Source organism: Xenopus laevis, chromosome 5L (assembly GCF_017654675.1).
Source record: "Xenopus laevis strain J_2021 chromosome 5L, Xenopus_laevis_v10.1, whole genome shotgun sequence".
Lineage (NCBI taxonomy): Eukaryota > Metazoa > Chordata > Amphibia > Anura > Pipidae > Xenopus > Xenopus laevis.
The window spans coordinates 13,426,978-13,453,338 of NC_054379.1; the positions used below are offsets into that span (position 1 = coordinate 13,426,978).

General features: G+C 34.9%; 1 protein-coding gene across 1 annotated transcript in view; it reads right to left on the reverse strand.

Moving 5' to 3' along the window:
• Window positions 1–26,361, reverse strand: part of ush2a.L (Usher syndrome 2A (autosomal recessive, mild) L homeolog) — a 442,265-nt gene that overhangs the window by 343,897 nt on the left and 72,007 nt on the right. Inside the window, exons 12-14 of the mRNA XM_041562401.1 lie at window positions 25,864–26,059; window positions 11,763–12,404; window positions 5,102–5,285 (exon numbers count right to left, since the gene is read on the reverse strand). Of these exons, the coding sequence (XP_041418335.1) occupies window positions 5,102–5,285; window positions 11,763–12,404; window positions 25,864–26,059 (1,022 nt within the window). The remainder of the gene's footprint in view (window positions 1–5,101; window positions 5,286–11,762; window positions 12,405–25,863; window positions 26,060–26,361) is intronic.

Below are 26,361 nucleotides of genomic sequence, written 5' to 3' on the forward strand. Positions count from 1 at the left end.
TATGAAGCCTTTAATTGCTACTACAACTCCAGCATTCTAAATGTTGTTCTATTAACTAAATTAAGTATTTTTATTAAAAATATTAATGTGGTTGTCAATAACACAAATTTGCTGTCACTCAAAAAGTTAAACTATTGTTTGACATATGTGTTTCCCAGGAGGGTATGGCGAGATTTAGCTGTTATAATGTACTATATGACTTTTGTCTTATATGAAAATGTCTAAAACCTCTAAAACCATCAATCAAAGAAAGATCTTCCCTTTAATTGTAATTGACATCTACCACTGATTTTACATGTTTTCAACAGGTTTTAGCTGAAGTATTTTTGTATTCCGAATTGTCTCATAATAAATTGAAAAAGTTGATGATTCTTTTGTGCAAAGTTGTGTAAATTTTTCTTGAATGTTAGAAAAGGCTGATAACTGCGATAGTGATAACTGATAATGTTAGGAATTCTTATTTAATCACTGATCTCTATCTCTCCGTGTGCATGCTTGTATATATGCATCGCAGTGGAAGATTTTTTAATTATAAATCTACCTATCCTTACAGAAAACCGCTATTCGATTCCACTATTTTCCAGCAGTTTCTTTACCCAGTGGAACTCTGATAGTGTGAACTGTTGAGTGACCATTCAACACTCCTAAAGACTGATAAAAGCTGTAACATTAATTGCAAATTGGTGTAACGAAAAAATATCCCAAATGGGAATTTCTGAAATGTATCATTAAATATTTGATATGCCTCTAGCTTTTATCCACTGTGTAGGTTAAATGTGTTTTTTGTCCCACAGCTGATATAAGGTATATCAATAGTTAAAGCCTTATTTTTTATATAAATAATATAATTTTTATATATATATATATATATATATATATATATATATATATATATATATATATATATATATATATATACAGTATGTATGTATGTATGTAGGGTGAAGTTCATTTTAGCTTAGTGTAGACATAGATATTAGTGTTGACACATTTTTTCTCCTGATAGAAATTTGTAATGAAATTTGCATTTTCTTGAGTAGTGAGAACTCAATCTTGTTGGAATTTTACCATTTGTTTTGCTTGAAAAAAAAATTAGAATTTTTATGTGTGGGGAAAAACAGAGGGAAAAAAAACCTATTGATTTGAATGTATTTGGTATAATACAGTAAAGGTCCATTGGCTTCAATGCATTTAGCGAGAGAAAAAAACACCATAAATAAAACTCCAGTCCATTGACTCCAATGCATTTGGCGCAAGAAAAAACATGAGAAAAAACAATAGGTTATTTAGCAAAGGTCAAATTTTAGAGTCATGTCAGCTTTTTAAAAACTCAAATGAGCTTGAATGAACTCACAACTCGAATGGTTTCTTATTTAGGAGTACAACTCGAATGGAAAAAACTTGATTCAGGGAGAAAACTCGTATTGATCGAGTTTTCAATCAAATTGATAGAGTTTTCAGCGGTAAAAAACTAGAATCGCTCAAACTGACCGAGTTTTAGAGCGGAAACCCATCGGAAAAGCTCAAACATCATGAAGAATACTAACATCTTCAAATGGTTCGAGGAACCTCCTTGACTCCTACATGACCTCGACAGGTTTTAGATGGTGTATTTTCAGATTTGAGCTACGCTATTTCCAGGGTCGGGTATAATAAATCTCAAAAAATTTGAGTTTGAGTTCATTTTCATGAAAAACACATATTGATCCTTAAGAAATCTTCCCCTAATTGTTGTCAGTGTATTTGGCATGAGAAAAACCATGGAGAAAAAAATAACCATTAAAGGAAAACTATACCCCCCGAACAATGTAGGTCTCTATAAAAAGATATTGCATAAAACAGCTCATATGTAAAACCCTACTTCATGTAAATAAATCTTTTTCATAATAATATACTTTTCTAGTAGTATGTGCCATTGGGCAATCATAAATAGAAAATTGCCATTTTAAAAAATAAGGGCCGCCCCCTGGGATCGTACGATTCACAGTGCACACAAACAAACCTACAACGTTCGGTCACATGAGCCAATTAACAGACAGAGTTGTGTCTTTTGCTTCCACACTTCCTCCTGTTACAGTTAGAGCTGCAGTATTTCTAGTCGGGTGATCTCTTCCTGTTACAGTTAGAGCTGCAGTATTTCTGGTCAGGTGATCTCTGAGGCAGCACACAGACCATCACTAAATGGTGGTTGAAGGCAAGAGATGTAAAAGGGCAATATTTACTTTAATATATATTCCAGTTTGGTAAGATTCTTTAATAAGCCACTTAATATGATATAAACTATCTGTTGCTTAAGTATTCATTTTGGGGCTATAGTTTTCCTTTAACTCCAATGTGTTTTGCAAAAAGAATTATTCTGAAGTTTCCACACATTTTTGGCAAAGAAAGATGAAGCAGTTTCACTCATCACAAATATTCTTTATGTGTGTGTTATTATGTGAGAAACCAGAAAGCATATTTATTCTGAAATGAAATGTTAATGTCCATACTATGCATCTTTTAGTCTTTAAAGCCACTGCATGGTTGTTTTGGTAAGTTGCCCTATCAAACTTATAACTAGTGATGGGCAAAACGCATTGAAGTCAATGGGCGTCAAAATAATTTTGGCGCGTGTCAATTTTGACGCAAACGACAATTTTTTATATGCACGACTATGTGGTCAAAATGCATTAAAGTCGATGGGCGTAATTATGTGCGTGCCAATTTTGATGTGCACATTTTTTTTTCGTCGGAGAATTGTCGCTGCAGATTTGTGAATTCATTTGTTTGAATGGTGGAAATTTGTCACAAATTCGTGTCTGCCAAATTTAATCGCCCATCGCTACTGATAACTGAATATATTTCAAAAAGGTGAACCATAGTGTATGGTGAACCACAAGTTTCTGATTTAAAGGACTGATGTCAATTACAAGCAGATTTATACATTTTGATAATGGAATGGAAAAATTAAAATTGCTGTAAAATCCTTTTTTCCATGACGAATATTGATCAATATATTCTCGAATATTGATCAATCTGCCAACAACACCATCTCATTATGACAATGATGTTACCTTATGAGTACATAGCAAAAAAGTGTTTCAATGAAAAAATATCGGTTTAGGGCTGTGTTTATGGAGACATGCAAAATTGTCTCCTTACTGAGATTTCTTACAATATTATTAACTATATAATGGGGGACTGGGCCTCCTCAAACCCACCAGAAAACATGATATCATCGGTGACATCATATATAGTAAGTGCTAACTTATCGTTTTGTATGAGTCTATAGTAGAAGGAAGATAGGGTTCATGAAAATTCTGGGGTGTACTAGAACCTGGGCCCTCCAGTAAATTAGTCCAATCCATGCCTATATAAAAGCTGAAATCAGTTTATTACAACATGTGGGCAACTCTCACTTTCTGATACTGAATTCATTCAATAATTTCCAGTGGAACTGGCCAAACATGATGTTTTCTACATTGTACCATTTTGATTGTACAACAAAAAAAAAGTGACCTGATGGCCTTCACCTGTTTAAGGATAGTGTCACCAAATAACTGTGTGGTTCACCATCTTCATGATCTGATCAATCTGCCTATGTGCCCATCAATGTGCCCATCAATTATGGCAATCTCCAAATAGAGCTCTGCATTAACTTTATAGCAAGGCTGCCATTTGCTCATAGCCATGAAATCACCCCTATTTTTAAAGCTAGCGTTCTAGTTATAAAAAAATATTTTGAAGAAATTAGAAAAGGCATGCTTCTTTTTTCTGTGCCCAAGTAGAAAAATTGAAGCAGCAAATGAGCAGATATAAACAGAATGAGCTTGTTTCCTTTCAAATGGAATAAACAGTCCTGTACAACTTGATTTCTTTCTTAGCTATAATAAAACATGCCTTTAGTGTAAAACAAATTGAGCTTTAAATCTTTATAGAGCTGATTCCTTGAGGGATTTTGTGCAACAATAGCTTTCCACATTTATTAAAAGGGAATTATGAATACTAAGGAGGAGACAATTTCAACCTGTAAATAAGAAAACCAAACCAAGATGAATTGCAATATTGATTTTTTTTTCTAGCATAAATGGTTTTTGTAATATTAATATAGAAGAACCTTTATTACATTGACTCTCCAGGTACAGTCAGAGCTTTTCCCGCAATCAATTTAAAATCTTCATTTTTCTTGTGGGAAGGCTTCACTTACCAAGCGAATTTCATAAACACTAATCTGTCAAGATTTATATAAATTAGCAATCTGTGACGCCATATTGATCAGTTCATAACAGTAAACAAAGACCCAGTCATTTAGGAATGGATGATGGAAAATGGCATCAACATTGTATTCTGTCTACCCAGTAGAGGGCCACATAAATCAAGTGATTGGGATACTATATATTGCATCTATTTATTACCGACCAGGAAGTTTTCCACACCTATAAATGATTATGTATGTGTATATATATATATATATATATATATATATATATATATATATATATATATATATATAATGGCTCAAAAGAAGCTAGCACACACAGGATTTATGGAGAAAAAAAGGTTTTTATTTTAACAGAAAAAAAACGTTTCGGCTAGGTCCCTAGCCTTTCTCAAAGATATATATATATATATATATATATATATATATATATATATATATATATATATATATATATATATATATATATATATATATATATTTATTGCAGCCTTTCAACCTTTCAAAAGCAAACTAATATACTGTTTAAGGTTGATTTACCTGCTGTATCTACTGTATATCCCAATGGAATGCTTATTCAAAGAGTACTTGCATCTGAAGTCTACTCACTTCTGGCCCTCACGCACCCTCTCCCCATCTTCAATCTGACCCTCTGTGCCCTCATCACTTATATACCCACATCCAACCGGGCAGTGCTGTATTCTTCAGAGAAATGTAGATCTCTGCGCTCAATTTTGGAAAAAGAGAGAACTGTTAGCTCCTTCATTATTCAAATTTCAATGCTGTAGGAAAGCATCTAGCCTACCGCTAATTATTCAGTCAGTCCTTCACCTTTGATCATTGCTAAAAAAAAAGGTAAATTGCATCAACTGTTTTGGAAAATTAATATAGATATTGGCATACCGTCCTGTTTCTGGATCAAATCCAAAAAAGAAATCCTTGCATTTGTCACATTTTTGACCAGTTACTGAAGAATCGTGGCAGTAGCACTGACCATGTAAATCAGTGCATGTCTCATTATGTGATGCCGTGGGGTGACAAGAACATGGAATACATCGCTCATCCTGGGCATTTGATAAATAGAAACCTGAGAAGAAATATAAATATATGAGACACACACAAGAGTCCATACAGGATTTTAGCAACAGTAGAATGGTCCCTACAATAAATGGAATTAATGCAATATGAACGTTACTAGCAAATAAGGCCTTTTGTAGACTAAGATGAAAGAAGGGGGAAAAAAAATATGAGGCACTTTTTTCATGAGCTGCCTGCACTCTACTTATCACATATATGTGGTTAAAGGATATTCATTGTTGAGATGTACTAATTTACTGTTTTGATTCCATAATCTACTCATTCATGTGAGGAAATATCACAAGATATTAAAGATTCAGGTTCCGTTTGACCAGGCAATTAAATTCAGTCAAATCATGCTGAAAAAGGCAGAATCCTGATTTGGTGCATCCCTAATTCATTGTTGTTGTTGTGGTGTTACCCTGTGGCACCAAAATAGCACAGTAAGTAGTTTTACAACATCAGATTGCACAGGTTTTATTTTTGTATTTTACATACTAAGAAGATGCACAGAATTAATCTTTAAACCTACTGAAAGAAATCATTATGTGGCATTAAAGTCTCTGGAAAGGGAGTGTGATTATGGGCTAGCAGGTATAGTAGGGAGAGATGGTGCCTATAGTAACAGTGGGATAATAGTCTCTGGGAAGGGTGTGTGACTGTGGGATAGCAGATATAGTAGGGAGAGATAGTGATTATAGTAACAGTGGATAATAGTCTCTGGGAAGGGAGTGTGACTGTGGGATATCAGCTATAGTAGGGAGAGATGGTGTCTATAGTAACAGTGGGATAAAAGTCTCTGGGAAGGGTCTGTGGGATAACAGGTATAGTAGGGAGAGATGGTGTCTATAGTCCCTATCTTTGGGAAGGTACTGTGGCTGTGGGATAGCAGGTACAGTAGGGAGAGATGGTGCCTATAGTAACAGTGGATAATAGTCTCTGGGAAGGGAGTGTGACTGTGGGATAGCAGGTATAGTAGGGAGAGATGGTGCCTATAGTAACAGTGGGATAATAGTCTCTGGGAAGGGAGTGTGACTGTGGGATAGCAGGTATAGTAGGGAGAGATGGTGTCTATAGTAACAGTGGATAATAGTCTCTGGGAAGGGAGTGTGACTGTGGGATAGCAGGTATAGTAGGTAGAGATGGTGCCTATAGTAACAGTGGGATAATAGTCTCTGGGAAGGGAGTGTGACTGTGGGATAGCAGGTATAGTAGGGAGAGATGGTGCCTATAGTAACAGTGGATAATAGTCTCTGGGAAGGGAGTGTGACTGTGGGATAGCAGGTATAGTAGGGAGAGATGGTGCCTATAGTAACAGTGGGATAATAGTCTCTGGGAAGGGAGTGTTACAGTGGGATAGCAGGTATAGTAGGGATAGATGGTGCCTATAGTAACAGTGGATAATAGTCTCTGGGAAGGGAGTGTGACTGTCGGATAGCAGGTATAGTATTCGCATTTCACAGATTTTTCGCCGTTTCACAAATTTTGCAGGGAAATTTTTTGGTGAAGGAAAATGGGAGAAATTCGCCCATCACTGGCCACTACTGATAGTGGTAGGTGCTGGAATGTTTAGATCATAAAGCATAAAGAAAGATCTGAACATTCATTTAGTGTTGCTTTTATAAGGAAAACTGAACATATTTTTTAGTAAGCTCTTTTTTTTATTCCTCAACAATACAAATCTGAAAACACAGAATGTGGGTCTGTTGGAAAATCTAGCTACCAGAAATCTTGCTCCTTGCCAGAAATCTAAAGAAAGTGACATCTTGCAAAGTCACTCCATGGGAGTCAGCAAGATGAAAGCCAACACAAATTGTTTGACAAAGCAGATAATTTATTTTACTGGCTTCTATGGCCATTTTTTTTACCTGCTGCATGTAGGGCATTGAGTCAGTGTAGAGAACAGAAATCACATTGTTCTACATGAAGATATGGAAACAAAATATTAAGATTGTTTTAGGATTTACGGGTAGTACCGAAAAGCTCAATTATATTCCAATAAAATTAGATGTTTTCAATACAAGGTTAATGGTATTAAAATAAAGTTTATTGTGTTAGTTTAGGAACTGCTCTAAGGGGCAGATTTACTAAAATTCACATTTCTGTTGCCAAGGTTGCCAAGGTTATACCATCTTACCAACTCTGGTCCTGAGTCCCTTTTGCAAGGTGAAAGGGTACTAGGAAGTTCCTCTCCTGGCAGTTCCTCCACCTAATGGGATCCGGGAATACACCTGCGGGTGGCCTCATTAGGAAAAACATTTGAATTCTGAAATTTATTATGTACTGCCTCTTTAAAAATTCGACTTCAACCATTCACCATCTAAAACCCAATTTGCTGTTTTAGCCTATGGGGACCTCCTAGAACCTATTTGGAATCAATTGGAGGGGAAAAACATTGAATCAAATTCAATCAAATTTGCCATTCCTTGATTTGCACGATGTGGCATGATTTGGCCGAATACGGACATATTCGATCAAAAATTGACCTATTCGACCAAAAAAAACATAATTTTGGTTGGTCTTTTTGAATTCGAATTTCGAAGTTATTTCGACCCTTGATAAATATGCCCCTAAGTGTAAAAACCATGAAAAACTTCTCCAAGTAAAAGCAGTTGAGATCATATAGGAGTTGCACTGATCCTATTGGACCTTTTTTAACCATGCAGACTTTTAGAGGTTTTTGGATTTTTTTGCTTGTAATTTTCTATGAAACTGGTATTTTTAGATATTTTAGAGATATTCATATTTTTTCATTCCTACTTTTTATATTTGGATCTTTTAAAAACTTTCATGGCATTCCTGGTGTTAGAGAAATAGAGTTTAAAGATGTTATTTATTAAACTCCTGTCGGGCTTCTTGGGGCAAAACTCAAACTTTTTTTTTTAATAATAAATAAGGTAAAATTCTATAGGAATTTGATGGTTTTTTTTTATTTAAATAAATTAGGATTTTAGTAAATCACCCTCTAACTTTAGTTTCAAAAACTCTAATACCACTAAAATTTAAATTTTAATAAAAGGGCGTCCAAATGCCACTTTGAAATTTTTGATTATCATTTTATTTTTATAAATAATTCCTGAAAATATTTGTCATGATATAAGGTACATAAACTGAAGCAAAATTATTTTACCCTCCTAGTGTATCAGCATTATGTCATTCTACCAAAAACAGCACTGACAATGGAGTAGAGTAAAGAGTAAGTTCTCTTGTAACTAACTACCCCATCCTCTCTTGCTAATTTACAACAAAGTCCAGCAGTTGTGACAAGGTGGGTCCTACTGACTGACCCTCTGGTTGTAGCGATTCCCATCTAACCAGCCATGCTAGAAAAGAGCTTACACCCTTCTTGAATAGTAAGGGTTGGATTTGTGGGTGACTAATAAGAATATAATTTTAACTGGTTGACACTCAAGTCTTAAATTGTAAGTTCCCAATTATTACTTTTGTTCATTTATTTTAATCTCAAAAGTGTCAGCCCTGAACAGACTTGCACTTTCTGGCAAAAATTGAGTTAGTGGCCTAAAATATCTTGACAACATTATTCCACCTTTTCTTTCAGATTAAGTGCCGACACCCCCTGGCACTAGGTTACTTAGCTCAAAAGTAAAAGACATGGTGAATGTCAAATTTATAAGAGAACACCCCAAATCATTTTATATAGAATCTTTAAAAATGTACTTAATGGAGTTTAAGTTGTATTTTTTAACCTCTCTTAGAGTTATAGAGAGGCACATTAAACACAGTGTGCCTCTAATGCACTCTGTAACGTGCATTCCTACTTTAACAAATTGCCTATAAATTTTATGTGGACCTAACAAATCCCTTCATATTTTTACTCATTACAGGTTTTAAGTAAATGCTGCCCAGTTTTTGAGATACAATTAATCAACTTTTTTTCTACCCAGAAATTCTAAAAAATATATATTATTTGGATAAGGAAGGCTTGTTATGAAATAAAGGTTAACTCTGCTTTTTGTATGACTTGTTTATACATTTTACATTTAGAGTTTTATAACTAAAAGTTCAGTTAAAAAAATATTTTCTATTTATTTGCGTCAATATAAGTGCCATCTTACTCAACACACCCCAGCTGACTAGTTTTGGCATTTGTCTGTGCTCAAGGTCAGAATAGCCATTGCTTCACATGCATTTGCATTGTGTAATCCTCATTCAACCACTAAAAAACATACATTTTTTGTCTGCTCACATATCTATGACTAATTTGTAATGAAATAGAAGTAGTTCACTAAAGATGAGAGGGGTCCATGTGCTTAAGCCCCAGACCTTAAAGGGATACTGTCATGGGAAAAAAAAAATTTCCAAAATGAATCAGTTAATAGTGCTGTTCCAGCAGAATTCTGCACTGAAATCCATTTCTCAAAAGAGCAAACAGATTTTTTTTATATTCAATTTTGAAATCTGACATGGGGCTTGTGACTTGTGCTCTGATAAACTTCAATCACTCTTTACTGCTGTACTGCAAGTTGGAGTGATATCACCCCCCTCCCTTTCCCCCCCCCCAGCAGCCAAACAAAAGAACAATGGGAAGGTAACCAGATAACAGCTCCCTAACACAAGATAACAGCTGCCTGGTAGATCTAAGAACAGCACTTAAAAGTAAAAACCCATGTCCCACTGAGACACATTCAGTTACATTGAGAAGGAAAAACAGCAGCCTGCCAGAAAGCATTTCTCTCCTAAAGTGCAGGCACAAGTCACATGACCAGAGGCAGCTGGGAAATTGACAAAATGTCTAGCCCCATGTCAGATTTCAAAATTGAATCAACGGATTCATTTTGAAAAAATTTTTCTTCCCCATGACTAGTGATGGGCGAATTTGCGCCGTTTCGCTTCGCCGAAAAATTCGCGAATTTGGCGAAACGGCGAAAAATTCGCGAAACGGCGCCGGCGTCTCGTTTTTGATGCCGGTGCCCGTTTTTTTGACGCCGGCGCCCGTTTTTGACGCCGGCGCCCGTTTTTGACGCCGGCGCCCGTTTTTGACGCCGGCGCCCGTTTTTCGAAAAAAAAAATTTTTGACGCCGGCGATTCGATTTTTTCGCGGGCGTTTCGCGAATTTATTCGCTGAACGCGAATTGCGCAAATTCACCGCGAATTCGCGCCTGGCGAATAAATTCGCCCATCACTACCCATGACAGTATCCCTGTATCCCATGAATTATATACTGCTCAAATACCTCTTAAAATAAACAGATCTTCTTAGAATAAAAAGGTCTGGCACAAAACTGGAGCCACCAAAAGCATTACAAAACATGTAGGGGCACATTTACAAAGCTCGAGTGAAGGATTCGAATGAAAAAAACTTCGAATTTCGAAGTGTTTTTTGGGCTACTTCGACCATCGAATGGGCTACTTCAACCTTCGACTACTACTTCGACTTCGAATCGAACGATTCGAACTAAAAATCGTTCGACTATCCAACCATTCGATAGTCGAAGTACTGTCTCTTTAAGAAAAACTTCGACCCCCTACTTCGGCAGCTAAAAGCTACCGAAGTCAATGTTAGCCTATGGGGAAGGTCCCCATAGGCTTGCCTGAGATTTTTTGATCGAAGGATATTCCTTCGATCGTTGTATTAAAATCCTTCGAATCGTTCGATTCGAAGGATTTAATCGTTCGATCGAACGAATAATCCTTCGATCGTTCGTTCGCAGGATTTGCGCTAAATCGTTCGACTTCGATATTCGAAGTCGAACGATTTTAGTTCCTAGTCGAATATCGAGGGTTAATTAACCCTCGATATTCGACCCTCCATACATCTGCCCCGTAATGTTTTTCACATACATTTCAAGACTGATTTTTATGACTCTAGTCAATAGACTACAGCTATGGAATCCGTTATCCAGAAACCCATAATCCATAAAGTTCCAAATTATAGGAAGGCCACCTACCATTGACTCCACTTTATCCAAATAATCCAGATGTTTATAAACTATTTCCTTTTTCTCTGTACTAATAAAAAGTACCTTGTACTTGATCCAAACTAAGGGGCCGATTTATTAAGCCGCAACTTTTTAGAGTTTTTGACGCAAAAAAAGCTTCAGGATTTGTGAACAAAATTCCGACAATTCCAAATTCGAAAATACTTCAGATAGAATTTTCATAACTCGGGTTTTCACTTGATTTTATCAATTTTTTGTGAATTATTTTATTGATAAATAAGATAAAATTGTGCATGGGAGTTTGGTTGAGCTTGGTTTAATTAAAAATATGAGATAAATTTGAGTTTTAGTAAGTAACCCCCTTAATGTTTAAATGATTTTCTAATAGACTTAAGGTATCAGTATCCAAAATTATGGAAAACCCCAGGTCCTTAATAACAGATCCCATACCTGTACAACTGTTCTACACAAAATGCTTCCTAACTTTATCATAAGCTTTGTTTACAATTATTAGCTAAACATTCATCTTACAAGTCATGTTATGTTTATTTTAAAACTTTCATCAACAAAGTAAAAACATTTGCTGACCTGTCTTACAGAGGTTGCATCTTCTCCCTTGATTATTTGGAAGACATTTACATTGTCCACTAATGGGGTCACATTGGGTGCCTACTAATGTCCCAAGTGGGTCACAGTCGCAGTCCCGACAACCAAGAAGATTGAAGATGCTGAGATTATACTTGTGGGATATGCAGATGTTGCATTTCTGACCCATTACAAAAGGTTTGCAGAAACACTGTCCAGTTGACTTATCACAATACTGAGAACTGTTGATTGTGCCTGAAACATTGCAATCACAGGGAAGGCAGGAAATAGAATCGTTCTGTTGTACTTTGTAGTATCCATCCACACATTCATTGCATTGTCTTCCACCAGTGTAAGGCTGGCAAGCACATTGTCCTGTCACTGCATCACAAATTGTTCCAGGTATAACTCCTTCCACGTTACAATCACATTGTTTACAACCCTGAGCATCAGGCCCATAATAGTTGTCAGGGCATTTGTTGCACAGAAGACCTTTGACATCTGCTTTGCATTTGCATTGGCCACTGATAGGATTGCAGAACTGATTGATGGATCCATATGTGTTGCACTGGCATGGCACACAGCTCTCCACCCCTAATATGTTTTGTAGTTTGAAGCGCAGGTTGCAACGATCACATTGAAGACCTGTGGTAAACAAATTAGCGATGCGTAAAATCTTTTGAACAAAGAAAAATATCATTTTTTAAATTTATTTTCAGAGAGATATGAGTTTGTTAATGTGAAACAAGACATTTCCGATATATTATAATGATGTCAGAACAAGGTTGCCTAAAATCCAGTATTAAAGATGATATTTGCTTGAATCCTAGAATTTTATTTTGTTCCCAGATGATGTAAAAATTAACATAAATATAGAGTCATTTTTCTAGATTTAGGAAGCAAAGAGCGAGAGAAATTAGAAAGATAAGTAAATATTTCATAAAAAGCTAATCCAGTAAATGCATTTTATATGTTACTTATAAAATATATTATATTTTGTGTTAGGTAAATAGAAAATAAATCAACAGCATTGTATATTCTCTTTTGTAATTGACTTAAACTCTGCTCAAAAGGGTAAAATGAGGAAACTTTAGTAAATAGAGTAGATCAAGAAGATTCATGGAAAATGTCTATGCTCAGCAAAGATTAAGCAATTTTTACTTCTGCTGAGAAATTTACATATGCAACATGCCTGTTTTCCCTGAAGGGTCTCCAGCTGTTTGTCCAACCCACCTGGAGGTCTGCAGACACCAGAAGGTATGTGGTGAGCCAGATGAACTAAAAATGCCATGTGCTATAGTCTTCTCTTGCATAGTCAGGGAAATCACTATTTAGCGGATGAGTTTTAAGGAGTCATCAACAATCACAGTCTCAGATATGTATATAGCCCCAGCATCAAACAGACTGCAACGTTTACTGCAGAATTATCAACCTACTGGGATATGTTTTCATGATTTTGTTAAATTTAAATATTGTTGTACATTCTACTTTTTCATTGACCAATGTAGTAAAAGATTGCATTGTTCTGACATTTACATCTGGCAGTGCACACAGGTTGGATAAAAAGATGAACTTTGTGGTCTATGCCCTCCACACATGGGGCTTATTTATCAAGGGTTGAATTTAGAGTTTATGGGAGTTTATAAAATCTCCCATAAACTACCATAAACTCAAAATTCTTTTTTTAAATTCGGGTGAATAGGATCGACCTGCAAACTAGAATCAAATTCAAATTGAATTTGAGTTTTTTCACCAAAAAATTATTTCTTTAAAAAATAATTTTTTACATTTTTTTTTCAAAAGTCCACCAAACGACTCCAAATTGATCGTAGGAGGTCCCTCATAGGCTAAAACACCAATTCGCCAGGTGTTAGGTTGTGAATAGTCTAATTCAAATTCTTAAAGAGACAGTATATAAGTTTTGAAATTTGATTTTTTTTTTAAAGTGAAATTCTGATTTACAAATTAGAATTTTCCCTCGATAAATCTGCCCTATGGAGATTTAGGTCACCTTCTGTTTTTTATTTTCCATTAAAAATGCTGTGATGTCTCTTAGTAGGGTTCAAGTACTGGAAAAAAACTTATGAATCAGGGATCAGTTGCTGTGCTTGAAATAACTAAATCGGTCATTAATATGAGGCTAAACTTAATTCTAGGTCATAACAGACCACACATTCAACACTTTCTTCTATTAACAGTATTTTCTTTGCAGTTCACTTGGTAATTCATGAGTGCCAGGGTCAATAAAGGATACCTTTATTTATTCCGGGTGAATGTCAAAAAGCAGTGAGGTCTGGTGTATACATATGTCCAATACAGTGATTGTTAATAAGGATAGCCATGAAGACTGAGGTTCTTAAATAAAACCTAATGATAATTTAGTTTTATATTCATGGACATATTTGTGGTTAACTTCATAGCACACAGGAAGATTAGCTGTTACCTGAAGCTAAGTTGAAATACACCACATTCCTTTCTGAGGTAGCATAACAAACTCCAAACCCTAAAGGAAACAATGAAATTTATGTCTCAAGAACTGAAGATACTACTCTCTGGTCTTCTGAATAGTGATGGGCGAATTTGTCCTTTTTCTATTCATGAAATGCTGCCTTGTTTGCGAAAATGCAACAGCGTCCAAAAAAACAGACGGCGGCATCCTTTTTTATTTGTAGGCGGCAAAACGTGCGAATTCGCGCAAATTCGAACCTGGCAAATAAATTTGTCCATCACTACTTGTGAACAGACAACTAAGAGAAAAGCAAAGTGTTTTATCTTGTTAAACATTCATTTACAGAAAACTTTAGCCAGCTCACCGTAGGCTACTTAATTACTATACCTCTACTAGCTGAAACGTTTGATGTCGATTTATTAAAGGTTGAATTTAAGTGGTATTAGAGCTTTGTGAAACCTCATTAAAACTTATTATCTGTAAAACCACAAATACCATGACAGTTATAAAAAATAAACAGAATATAAAAAACACAAATCAAAAAAAATGCTGAAAGAAAAAATATGAATATCTCATTTAATAGCAAAGAAAATACAAAAACCTTTAAAAGTCTGAATGGTTAATAAAAGGTCCAGTAGGACTTCTATGGCACCTCAACTGCTTTTACTTGGTAAAGTTTTGTATTAGATTTTTTTGTGGTTTTAACACTTGGAGGTTATTTATGAAAGGTTGAATTTTAGAGTTTTTTTATACCTCGAATGAACTTGAATAAACTCACAGCTCGAATGGTTTCTAATTTAAGAAAAAACTAGAATGGAAAGAAACTTGGATCAGTGAGTTTGGGGGTTAACAACCAGAAAACTTGAATTGATCGAGTTTTTGGTGAAAAAAAAATCAAATCGCTCGAGTTTTCAGGCAAAACCTTCCGGAAAAAACTCGAACATGATGAAGGCTATTAACATCTTCAAATGGTTCAAGGGACCTCTGTCATAGACTCCTACATGACCTTGACAGGCTTTAGATGGTGTATTTTCAGATTCAAGCTATTTCCAGGGTCAGGGTATAATAAATCTCAAAAAATATTAGTTTTTTTACCTGAAAAATTGATTTCTAACCAAAAAAAACACAACTCAAACCTTAATAAATCTGGAATTTTCAGAGTTTTAAAGAAATTAAACAAAATTAATTTGTAGAGAAAAAATATGATTTGTGAAAAATAAGGGAATCTGAATTTTAGTAAACTGACCCCTTTGGGCAGATTTATCAAAGTGTGAAATTAGGGCTCAACACAGTAAATTTTCCATACTCTCTATTCATTCCTATGGTATTTTTAAAGCCATATTTCACAATTTGGTAAATACTCCTGTAAAAATCCCATAGGAATAAATAGATGGTGGGGGAATTTTACTGTTAAACTCTTATATCACAAAGCTGTCCCTTATTGTGTTTATATTATAGACAACAATACTTTGTACATATTTCTTATTGATTTCTATCAATCCAACCAGGTAATTGTAAACGATCTGCATGATATCCTAAGAAATATTCACAATTTCCTTTCTCTTTGTATAGAATGATTTACAGAGGGTTTCCTAACCATAGTATAAGGTCTAGCAAACTAAGGCATTTATTTAATAAGTACCAATTTTAATTCTATCTGCATCATAAAATCTAACATCTTGAGTTTGATAGAGTACAAATACTGGCAAAATATAGGCATGCATTTATCACCATGCAGAAAATAATTATAAGCTTCTCTACTGAATTAAGGACTAAGAAACTATATGCAAAAATACAATTACATGTAAAAATTATTTTTAGGAGTTGCCACTGAAAAGTAGATCATCAAATTTCAGAGCTATTGATCTGAACAAATTGGCATAAGTGAAGGGTTCCACTTATGATCAAAGCTCTGAGGCCCACGCAGGTTCTTTTAAATTTGTATTTTGTCATATTTGCAAGCGGCCTTAGCTCTATGTATTTTTGAATTTGCATATTCCTTAATTTGGAGGTGGGTAATTCTCTCAGTATCAATTTATGAAAAATGAAAGCCTTAATTTTGTTTTACTAGGAGTGCCTAGACATGGCCACAGCAAGGCAGTGATTAATGACAACATTACTGGTTTGGGCCTGGAATGTATTCAGAATATGTTATAATTATTTCTTTTAACTATCTGCTAATTATCCTTTTCCATGTTTTAAAGGCTAAGATAATTTGAAAAATTAATGAATAAAATTATATTGGTTTTTGTAAAAAAAGAAATTAAAAGGCACAAATGCATTTGCACATTATATGCGACAAAACTTCAGCCAATCTGGTTAGTATTAGGTAAATCTATCTTACTAATACATGGCCCCTGTAAACACGACTGGTCAATGACTCTCACCTATAACAAAACACTGCATACTCTTGCATTTGTCATGCCTGCTGAAAATGACAAAGCAATTTTATTGTGTAATTCCTTTGACAGCTGTCTGCAATCATGTTGACCCCTCAACAACATTTGCCTAAATGCTAATATTTGCTTTCAGGTTAATACAGAATGCTATCAATATTTTAGGAAACATTCAATACTGATTCCTTAATTCCTGAATTTTTCAGAATTTCCACCCACAAATTCAGATTTTGTTTGGATTTTTGCCTGAAAACTACGAATTATTGCACAAAACCCATCACAGATCAAAAAATCTTTGGGACATCTCCTATTGATTAATAGGCAACCTTGACAGGTCTGAGATGCCAGATTTTCAGATTCAGACTTTTTCCATCCTCGGGGTATAATATATCCTGAAAAATTTGTGATTTTTTTTTTCTAAAAATTCAGATTTTATACTAAAAAAACACAAATTTTTTGTGTTTTTGGTATTCGGAGTTTACTAAAAAAGGGCAGATTTATCAAAATTAAACAAATTATTTCTTTATTATATACTGTATGGATTTTATCCTTTGCGATCCTTATGTAGGTTGAGTGAAAATAAAATAAGCATAGTTTGACCAATATCACTCTAACGCATGGATCTGGGAACAATGGTAAAAACGAAACCCAATATTATAACTATATTCAATCTATAGAATGATAAATGATCCCTTTGACACTCAAGGAAAATGTTCATATAATACATATGTTTTGGTACCCTGTCCTGATAAAACTGCATAGATTATGCCAAGGCAATTCACAAGCATGCTGGAGGGGATATGATGCCCCTGGGAATGTTCCCAAAAGCAACCTATTTGGAGTAATGTTCATGCCTAATTAGAACACTTCATAAATGCCAATATCCAAAAGAATATACAAATTTACTACGTAAACCACTTTAAAAATGCCTAGAAGAGCTTAAGAAAATGATAAACCATGTGTTACCTAAGTACAGATTACTAACTCAAATTCTCTTCTCTTCAGAGATAAAACCAAAAACAATATTAAAGAATGCAATATGGGATGTTTTTCTATTTAAAATAAGACCCCTCAGTTCTTATGTCAAGTTGGGAATTTGGAAATTTCATCCAAAAATGTAATTGAATTAATTGTAGGCTGAAAACTTGTAAATGCACCAATAAGAATCTATTGATGGTTATTTTGTCTGATTTTTGTATAAATGATTTTTATCGTCTTCATTTTGTTTACTGTTTTTATGTTTTCTTCTATTCTTCAGAATATATTTTTAGACATTACTGTATTTATTAGTAAATAGAAATATCAAAGTTCATATAAAATATTCTGACCATTCTTATCTTTGAAACTTAACTTGAGTTAAAAAAGACACATGTCCATCAAGTTCAACTTTTTGAGGCCTATTTATCAACAATCTAATTTTCGTGGTTTTAGTGATTTTTGAAAACCACGGCTAAACTAGATTACCCTTGGAGTTGGGGTCTCCGATCTGGGTCTCCACAGCATGGAATGGCTGCTAGGAAAGCAGCAAGGTTTAGTGGTGGGGTTTAGTGGCCAGTTATCCTTACCCCCCGGAGTGTTCTAGTGAAGGGTTAATTGAGAAGTCTCCTGGTCATGTAAAAAGTTCCAAAAAGTCATGGTTTAACAAATGAAATAACACCATTTTGGAACAAAGAACATCTTTATAAGAGCTAATACAACCTCTTACAAAAAATAAAAGGGTTAATAAAATGGAGGAAATCTGTATAACTAAAAATATATGATATAACTATAAATTTCAGTGAATTTTATATATTAAAACCAGTGCTTCCTATGTTCAATTTATAAATTGCTTGCTCTCATTTGCTCTTATGCAGATTTTGGATGTCTGCAGATTTTTAAGACCCCTTTTTTATTAGGTATTAATTTTAAGTGCTTTAACATTATCAGATTGATTTTTGTAAAAACACACACTGAAAACCTTAACGACTGACAATATAAGTGACACTATTTTATTGTCAAGAGAGGGGCAAATATTCCAGTGTAATAATGTTGATCCAATGCATATTCAGCTGCAAAAAAAATTACATTAAAATGTTGATCTTCCCAATAGACTTCAAATAGTATTGCCTAATGATGTCACTGGAATACACTGGTTGTCATTTAAATCATATTTTAAGTGGTTTAGCTACAATATACTATACGAAGACTGAGTACCTAGAATAAACTTTGTATAATTGTCCAATTTAAATGAAGCTTAAAATTCTTGAGATAACGAGGTACTAGCTATGAAAAAAATATATCAATAAAAAATATATCAAGTTTATTAGTAGTTTGTGTTTTTCATTTATTTTATCTTAAATAACAGTAGATTATTGTATGTACAAAACATCCCTTCTGTGTTTAAAGTCACACATGCACACAAACAAATATATTTGTGATATATATAGTTGTCTCTAATATACAGTATATACACATATCAGAGACCTAGAGATTAAGCTGTGGAATCTCACACTAAAAACCCTAGTTTGATTCCATGTGACCCTGGAAAAGTCACTTCATCTTATACTTAATGCACCTATAAGGGTTGCCTTGATCACTGTAAAAGTGCTATATAAATGATTCTCTCCTCTTTCCCGACTTACAGTCTGATGACAATTCTGAAAAGTAAACTACTCAATCATCACGATTGTAAAGAACTAATCTCCAACTTCTATTCTTCTTGGTCTTATACTAGGATGCTGAATCCAAAATACTTTCTTTTGAACCTTTATTGTAGAACTCTGCATTCCAATAATTTTGGACACATTTTTTTTTCAGTTATAAAAATATCAGTAAAATCTCAACAACTCCACATTCATTAAACTGAATTCTCACTTTGGTAGTCATGTTTCATATCATTTAGACCTAGATGTCGACCAGTTGCTGGTATAAAAACAATTAATACATCATGTTACTTTGTTGAATATTGGATGCATCTCCAGCTATATTAATATTACTAAAGGTCATCAAACTCCACATCCATTTGGATGTTTTAATACCCAACTTTCAGTAGGGCTCCATTGTGGAGCACTCTGCTTCTTATCCAAGATAATGGCTCCATGGCGGCAACTTCACAGTGATGTGCCATATAGTGACCCGCCTTGTGATTTCATTACATCGTGTTTTGTCACAAAAATTTAAGGACGCCTCAAAGACCTGTGTTCAATGCCAAAATATAGGTTTACTCTTTGAGTTCCTGGGTAAGCCTAAATTACTTCTCTGAATGGATTCCTGGTTCCTGATCTCTTGCTTAGATTCTGACTACCGTGATCACTGCCTGTCCTAACTCATGTCTAGATTTTGACCCTGATCTTCTTTAATTCACAAAGTGATCCAGTCAGCACCTGTGCCTTTCAAGCTGTTTCACGCTGATGCAAGTCCAACAGTTTCCACTCAAAACTTGTTAGCCAAATACTTGTATAATGGACAGCACCACTCACGATTCTCTTTTTCTTTAAAAAGCCTTTATTCAGCCATGGGCTCTGACCCCAAACAATTCGGCAACGTTTCAGACCGCCATCGGTCTTTTGTCAAGCCCTGATCTTCTTTAACCCATCAGATAACACGTCCTTAACTTTTTCTGCCTGTCTGTGCTACTGCTTCTAACTTGGACCTCACCATTACCCAGGTAAGGCCGTAAGTCCCTGACACCAAAAAAGAGGAGTCTCCTAGGACAAAACTATCCAGATGGAAGACTTCCTAAAATCTTCATGGACAATTAAACTGCATCTCCACATGCGATGGCTCATCTCAAGTCTGTTGACATTGCTGCTTGCTCTAATCTACAATTGTACTAAGATTATAGCTTTCAGAGAAATCTCCACAAAGCATTTTTGACAAAAATGAATATAAGAACTGGGATGAAGTAAAAAAAAATTAAAATGTGTACAATGGACACCCTGCACATTATCTAAAGTGGGTATTTCTCCTACTTTATGATATCATGTTGCATTATATGTAGTATAGGTATATTACATTCTGTACTGTAAAAAATATATTCCTGTGTAACAAGAAAGCATTACAGATCTAATATATATAAACATATAGAGAATGCATTTGGAAATGCACATGGAGCAAAAGCATCTATTAGATTGGATAGAAATACATAATGTATAGGGATAAAAAAAATTCAAGAACTCTTCAACAAAAGGCAAGTTCCTTAAGGAATGATGAATGGCTCACCCAAGGCATATCATTTAATTTCAATAAGGAAAATAAAGAAGGGGCCACTGCTGCTGGAAATCGTAAAAATAAATGTATTGTTAACAAGAATTATGATTCATTTTGAACTATTAGAATTGGCCTACATGGATTCATATCATGTTTTAAAAATATGCGCAGTGCTTATTTGAATATGCCATACATATTCCTGACAGGTAATCTATTCCTAACGAGACTGACAAAGGCCTAAGGGGCATCAAAGAGAGTTAGCGTGTTTGGCATTAAATGCATTTTCCCTTCTACCTCTTTACTCTTATGAATTGCATTATTTCAAAAGGGCATTTGATTCTGAAGCGGCACACTTGTATTTTTATTGTAATCACTCTCCCAATTGCTTTTCATTCTAAAATTTAAGAGATAGTAATACTAAATTCCAACTTGCTGTCATACAGATGGAATGAGAGCTTTCTCAAAACAATTTCATTTAGGGAGAAGTTTTTATTTAGAACTATGACTTGACAGCTGTACACCTGTCAAGTCATAGTTCTAAATAAACCTTTTCTATATTATGCAATTGTGCCTCAGTCCATAGGAAACATACTGTACTATAACTAGGCTCTGCCGGTAAGGGATAAAGTCACTTTTTATTGCACATGTTGTCATAGATCAGGAGACCCGTCACCCGTAGTTGTGTCCAACTTTGTTTGGTGAAAGGATGGGGGATTTATAAGAAGACCAACATCTTCATATTGCACTCAGAAACGGCAATATTTGCTCAGAGGCTTATGTTATTTGCAACGGGTTCTGAAATGCGTACTTTTCTCTGGTCATGGCAAAACCAAATCTAGACCTCCTAGAACTGAATTTGCACCAAAAACCTGTTGTAACCCTAATCTTAATGAAAGAATGGTCTCAAAATTCTTAAAAGGAAGTACAACATGTGTTTAGAATAAGGGTTATTATATTTTCCAATGTTCAGTAAGCAACAAATGTACCACACAAAGAGCCAGAAGAAGGGGTATGCAGGCAAGGCTTCTGCATTTGGTATTGCACCCTAGGGGTCATGGTTTTGTGGGCTAGCAAAATACAACAACAGCCTTCTATGCAGCTTCTGTCTTAACATTTTCAATAGGACAGCAGTGTGCTCTTTCTACTACAGGAGTAAACTCAACTGCTATTATAATTTTTCATTGAACTTCCGCTGCAGCAGCATGTTACATTTATGCACCACAGATATCCTCTCTGAGGCTCTTCAGTCTCAGAGTGGAAATTCAATGTAAAGATTTGTTTGGTACGTATAACTAAAACGTTCCTGTGCCATGCTAGGAAAAATTAAAGAGAATGGCTCGTACAGTATAGGCATAATTGGCACATAGGAAGAAAGATAAGAAAGTAGTAAAATATTTGTTAAAAATTTAATTGGATGCTTTAGTACAATGATTTGAATCAATCTTGTGCAAAAATGATATGCAGGAACATTTAAGGGGTTATTTATGTATGCAATGTGCAGAAATGCAAGAGCACATTGGTGCACAGGGGTACACAGTGCAGCATGATGGGGCATAGGTCAGCCCTGTCCTGTATGAGGCTAATTGAAAGGACAAGGCCCTATTACTGTGTATGGCTGCTCTTGCTTTTGAGATGAGTAAGGGGTAGGAGGGTGGAAGCCTATTTACACTTAGCACTAATGTAGTCAGTGCTATACTCTGTGGGGCAATTTTCTGTGACCTGAAACAGAACGCAAAAACCTGTAGTAGTATTGCAAGGCTGGAAGGCAATGTGCAAAGTACAAATGATTGCACATAGCTTAGGGATTCATACATGTCCCCTTCAGATGTAGGATCTAGTGATGGTGACACTAATTCATGGCGATTTTCAACGTTTTGCCGCAAGCGAGTTAATTCACTAAACTACGGCGACAATTTGCCAGCGAAAAATTCACTGTCAAAAAAAATTGACGCGTGCATAAAAATTGCAAAATTATTTGGATGCCCGTTAACTTTAATGTATTTGGACCAAATAGTTGCATTCTGAATCATTCCCATATAGCCAATGTACCTCATTGTAATTTCTATTACCATTTGGCATATTCTTATGTTTCATCTAGGACAATACGTGCAATGTATGGTGGGCTCATTTTCTTTTATATCTGTATAGAAACTGGAAAACCTTCAACCTCATACAGCCATGTTCAGCTGGTCATATGCGATATTATCATACTGTGCCTCCTGGTACTGTAGATCACACCTCATTCTGGCTTCTTGTTTTTTGGAGATTTTGAAGAAATCTGTAGCCAGCCCGAGTCTTATATTTAGGCAAAACTAAAGCTGGTCATATACAATTAATTCCTCTGGTTTGAAGCCATAGACTTTAATGGGCGTTGGCGATAAATTGTAGTCGAAATTAACTGGGTCAAATTCGCCCATCCCTGGTCCAGTCTTTTGACTAAAACAGAATTGGATCACATGTTTGCTTGTACAGGCCAGTAGGGTGAAGATATAATACACAAGTTGATTTGGTCATGATCCAATAAACTTTTGCAACCTTCCTGATTATTATCTAACTAAACTCTAACCAGATGTTTAAAATAAAAGGAAAGATGGAAGTAATTATACTTTCATGTCTTACTAAAAGTATCATAAAAATACAAAGGGAAAATTAAATTGATGGTATAAGAACTTAAGTATTTTTGGCATTCATACAAAATGATATAATAAAGTATTTTTCTATTTGCATCCTATAAAATACAAATTTTTTGTGGTTGCAAAAAATTCTGATTTTAAATAAAAATCCAGCATCTCAGACCTGCCGAGGTAGTATATAAGTCAATGTGAGAGGTCGCAATCCTATTTGGAAGTTTTTGTGGTCTGCGTTGGAATTAGCCCAAAAATCATACTATTTCAGAATTTTTGGGCAAAAATCCAAAACATTCTGGCTTTTCAGGAAAAAGCCCAAAAAATCATACAATTCAGGAAAAATACTATTCTGGTTTTCACTTGATTTTATAAATTTTGTCCCCAATCCGACTAAATTTTGTTTTTTAAATAATAAATAAGGTCACATGGTGGATTCTAGTTTGGAATCTGAAAACATTGGATTTAGATAACTAAACCCCCAAATGTTCAAATCTGAAATGTGTAACCCATAAAAAATACACAAGGTATTTCAAATAAAATCAGTTTTCATTTTAAAGTGTGCAATGTAATCTCAATACAAAAAAATAAAAACTCTATTCTGTTCAGTGGAGATTTTCAGACATGTTTGCTATTAATTCCATGCTCACTTTATCATAATATTCCCATACATCAACATTTCAAAGTGTATTATATGCATAGTGTATTTCAGGCATTTGATAAATTTTGTCCTTATGTATTTGTAGCTCTCCTCAAATATTTTGAAAGTAATAAATTGCTATAATCAAATCTAATTTTTGAAAAATACCTGTGGGAGCCACAAACAAAAACGAACGTCTTGTAAAGGAACATGATAAATAATGCTGGAGGCAGTAGTGTATTATAATAAGCTTGGCATTGAATTACAAAATTAAAATTATATGGCCCTTGATAAGTAACCCAACCAATGTTCATGATCAGTGGAATTATGTTGACTTATTTTGCATTTCATAGGAACAGTTCAAAGAAATATAATAGGAAAATGGAAAGATTTATCACAAAAGGACCCCATAGCAAAGAATATGTTAGAAAAATCCATTTATTTTGGTTTAATAAGAAAACTGGCATAGGAATGATTTGCTTAGAACTCATTAAGAATAAAACAATTTTGAAAATCTACTAATTTACCAAAAGGGACATGCCTACAGTAAGCAAGTAATATTATTTTAATCACATTGGTAGGAAGCTGTATAGCAAGAAAGTTGACATTGAAAAATAATAAATACTAATACATTGATGATAATCATGATGCTACACATTTTGTCCCTATGATTAAACATAACAGAAATGACGGTCAATCCTAAAATATGCTTAGACTGGCTTCATAAGTATTTTTGGGGAGGTCCAGTTGATGCCACTGCTGATACAAGGCCACATATTAATTTGGTTAGGATGCCAGGAGATCCTGATCAGGTTGTTGTCTCTAGCCCAAGCTAGGATTTGTGGCGAGGCCACAAAGGCCTGGGCCTAGGGCGGCAGGATCGTAGGGGCGGCATGCCGCATGTCCGCAACCTAAGGAGTACTGGGGAATCCTCAGCGTTCCTGCGCATGCACAAGCCCAAAATCTGGGCCTGTCCAAGTCAACAGAACAATGGAAGGTGGCCATGCACATTTAGAGCCACTTGTTTGATATACATTTATTTTGCCTTTCTGGCTGATTACTTGGATACAATAGATGAGAATCCAGTTTATGGCTACCATTACAGCTCTGTGTTTTCTAAGTAGCAGCCACCACACCCCGGGACACCCATAGGTCCTTATAGGGACAATAAAATAAATACAATTTTAAATTAAAATAAATCCACAGCCCCATTGGTTAATTAAAGTGCTATAAGCCTATTGGGACCCAAGCGTTTCAGGGTTTGGCAGGAAGGTTTAAAAAAGAAAGCCAGCAGGAGTGGCCCATTTTTGTGTGTATTAATAAAGCTGTGGCCAATACAAATTTTTTGCACTTAAAATACTTTGTAGTCATGGGCGAATCTTTGGGTTTTCGCTTGCGGAATTTACCAAAAATACACAAAATGGCGAAAAATTCAAGAAACGCATTGAAATCAATGGGCATCAAAATTATATTGACACGAGCAACAATTTTTATACATGCAACTATTTTGTCCAAATGCATTAAAGTCAATGGGCATCCGAATAATTTTTACGCGTGGAAATTTTTATGCCTATTCTGACGAGCGATAATCTTTTTTTATTCGATATCGGTGAAACTCGGAAATTCACCCCAAATCCATGCCTGGCAAATTTATTTGCCAATCGCTACTTGTTTGTGTTTTATTAAAGTTTTTCCAAACTAACCGTTTTTTTCTTTGGTGCCTTAATCCCCAATTGTATTTGGTCTTTTAGCTGCCATGGGAATGAAGAAGATATTTATATATTATGTTTTTTTTCCCTCCACTTACCTGTAAAATTTGGCTTGCACTTGCACTGCCCTGAATACTGATCACATGTTACAGCTCCATTGAGTGTGCCAGCAATGTTACATTTGCAGGGAAGGCACCCTTGATCATGGGACTTTGTAAGATTATAGTATCCGTCCATACATTGATCACACTGTCTGGCAAACACATAGAGTTTGCATTTGCACTGGCCATCAATCTGAATAAAATAGAATAAAATGATGCAATTAGGTGGTTTATTCAATCAACCTTCAAAAAAAAAAACATCATCCAAAGTCTCACTGTTATAGAGGAGAATAACAAAATCTAAATGAATCAATATCAAACAAGGACATGTTTTGCTATTACAATACTTAATATGGCTTACAGGAGACCAGTTACTCCAACATTTAGGAGAATAAAGAAAATGGGCAAAGTTTAACTTTAGGTGTATCACTGTTTGTACCACCAATCTATTAGTGAATGAAAACCCAGACAATATATTGATGGTCCTTATTATGT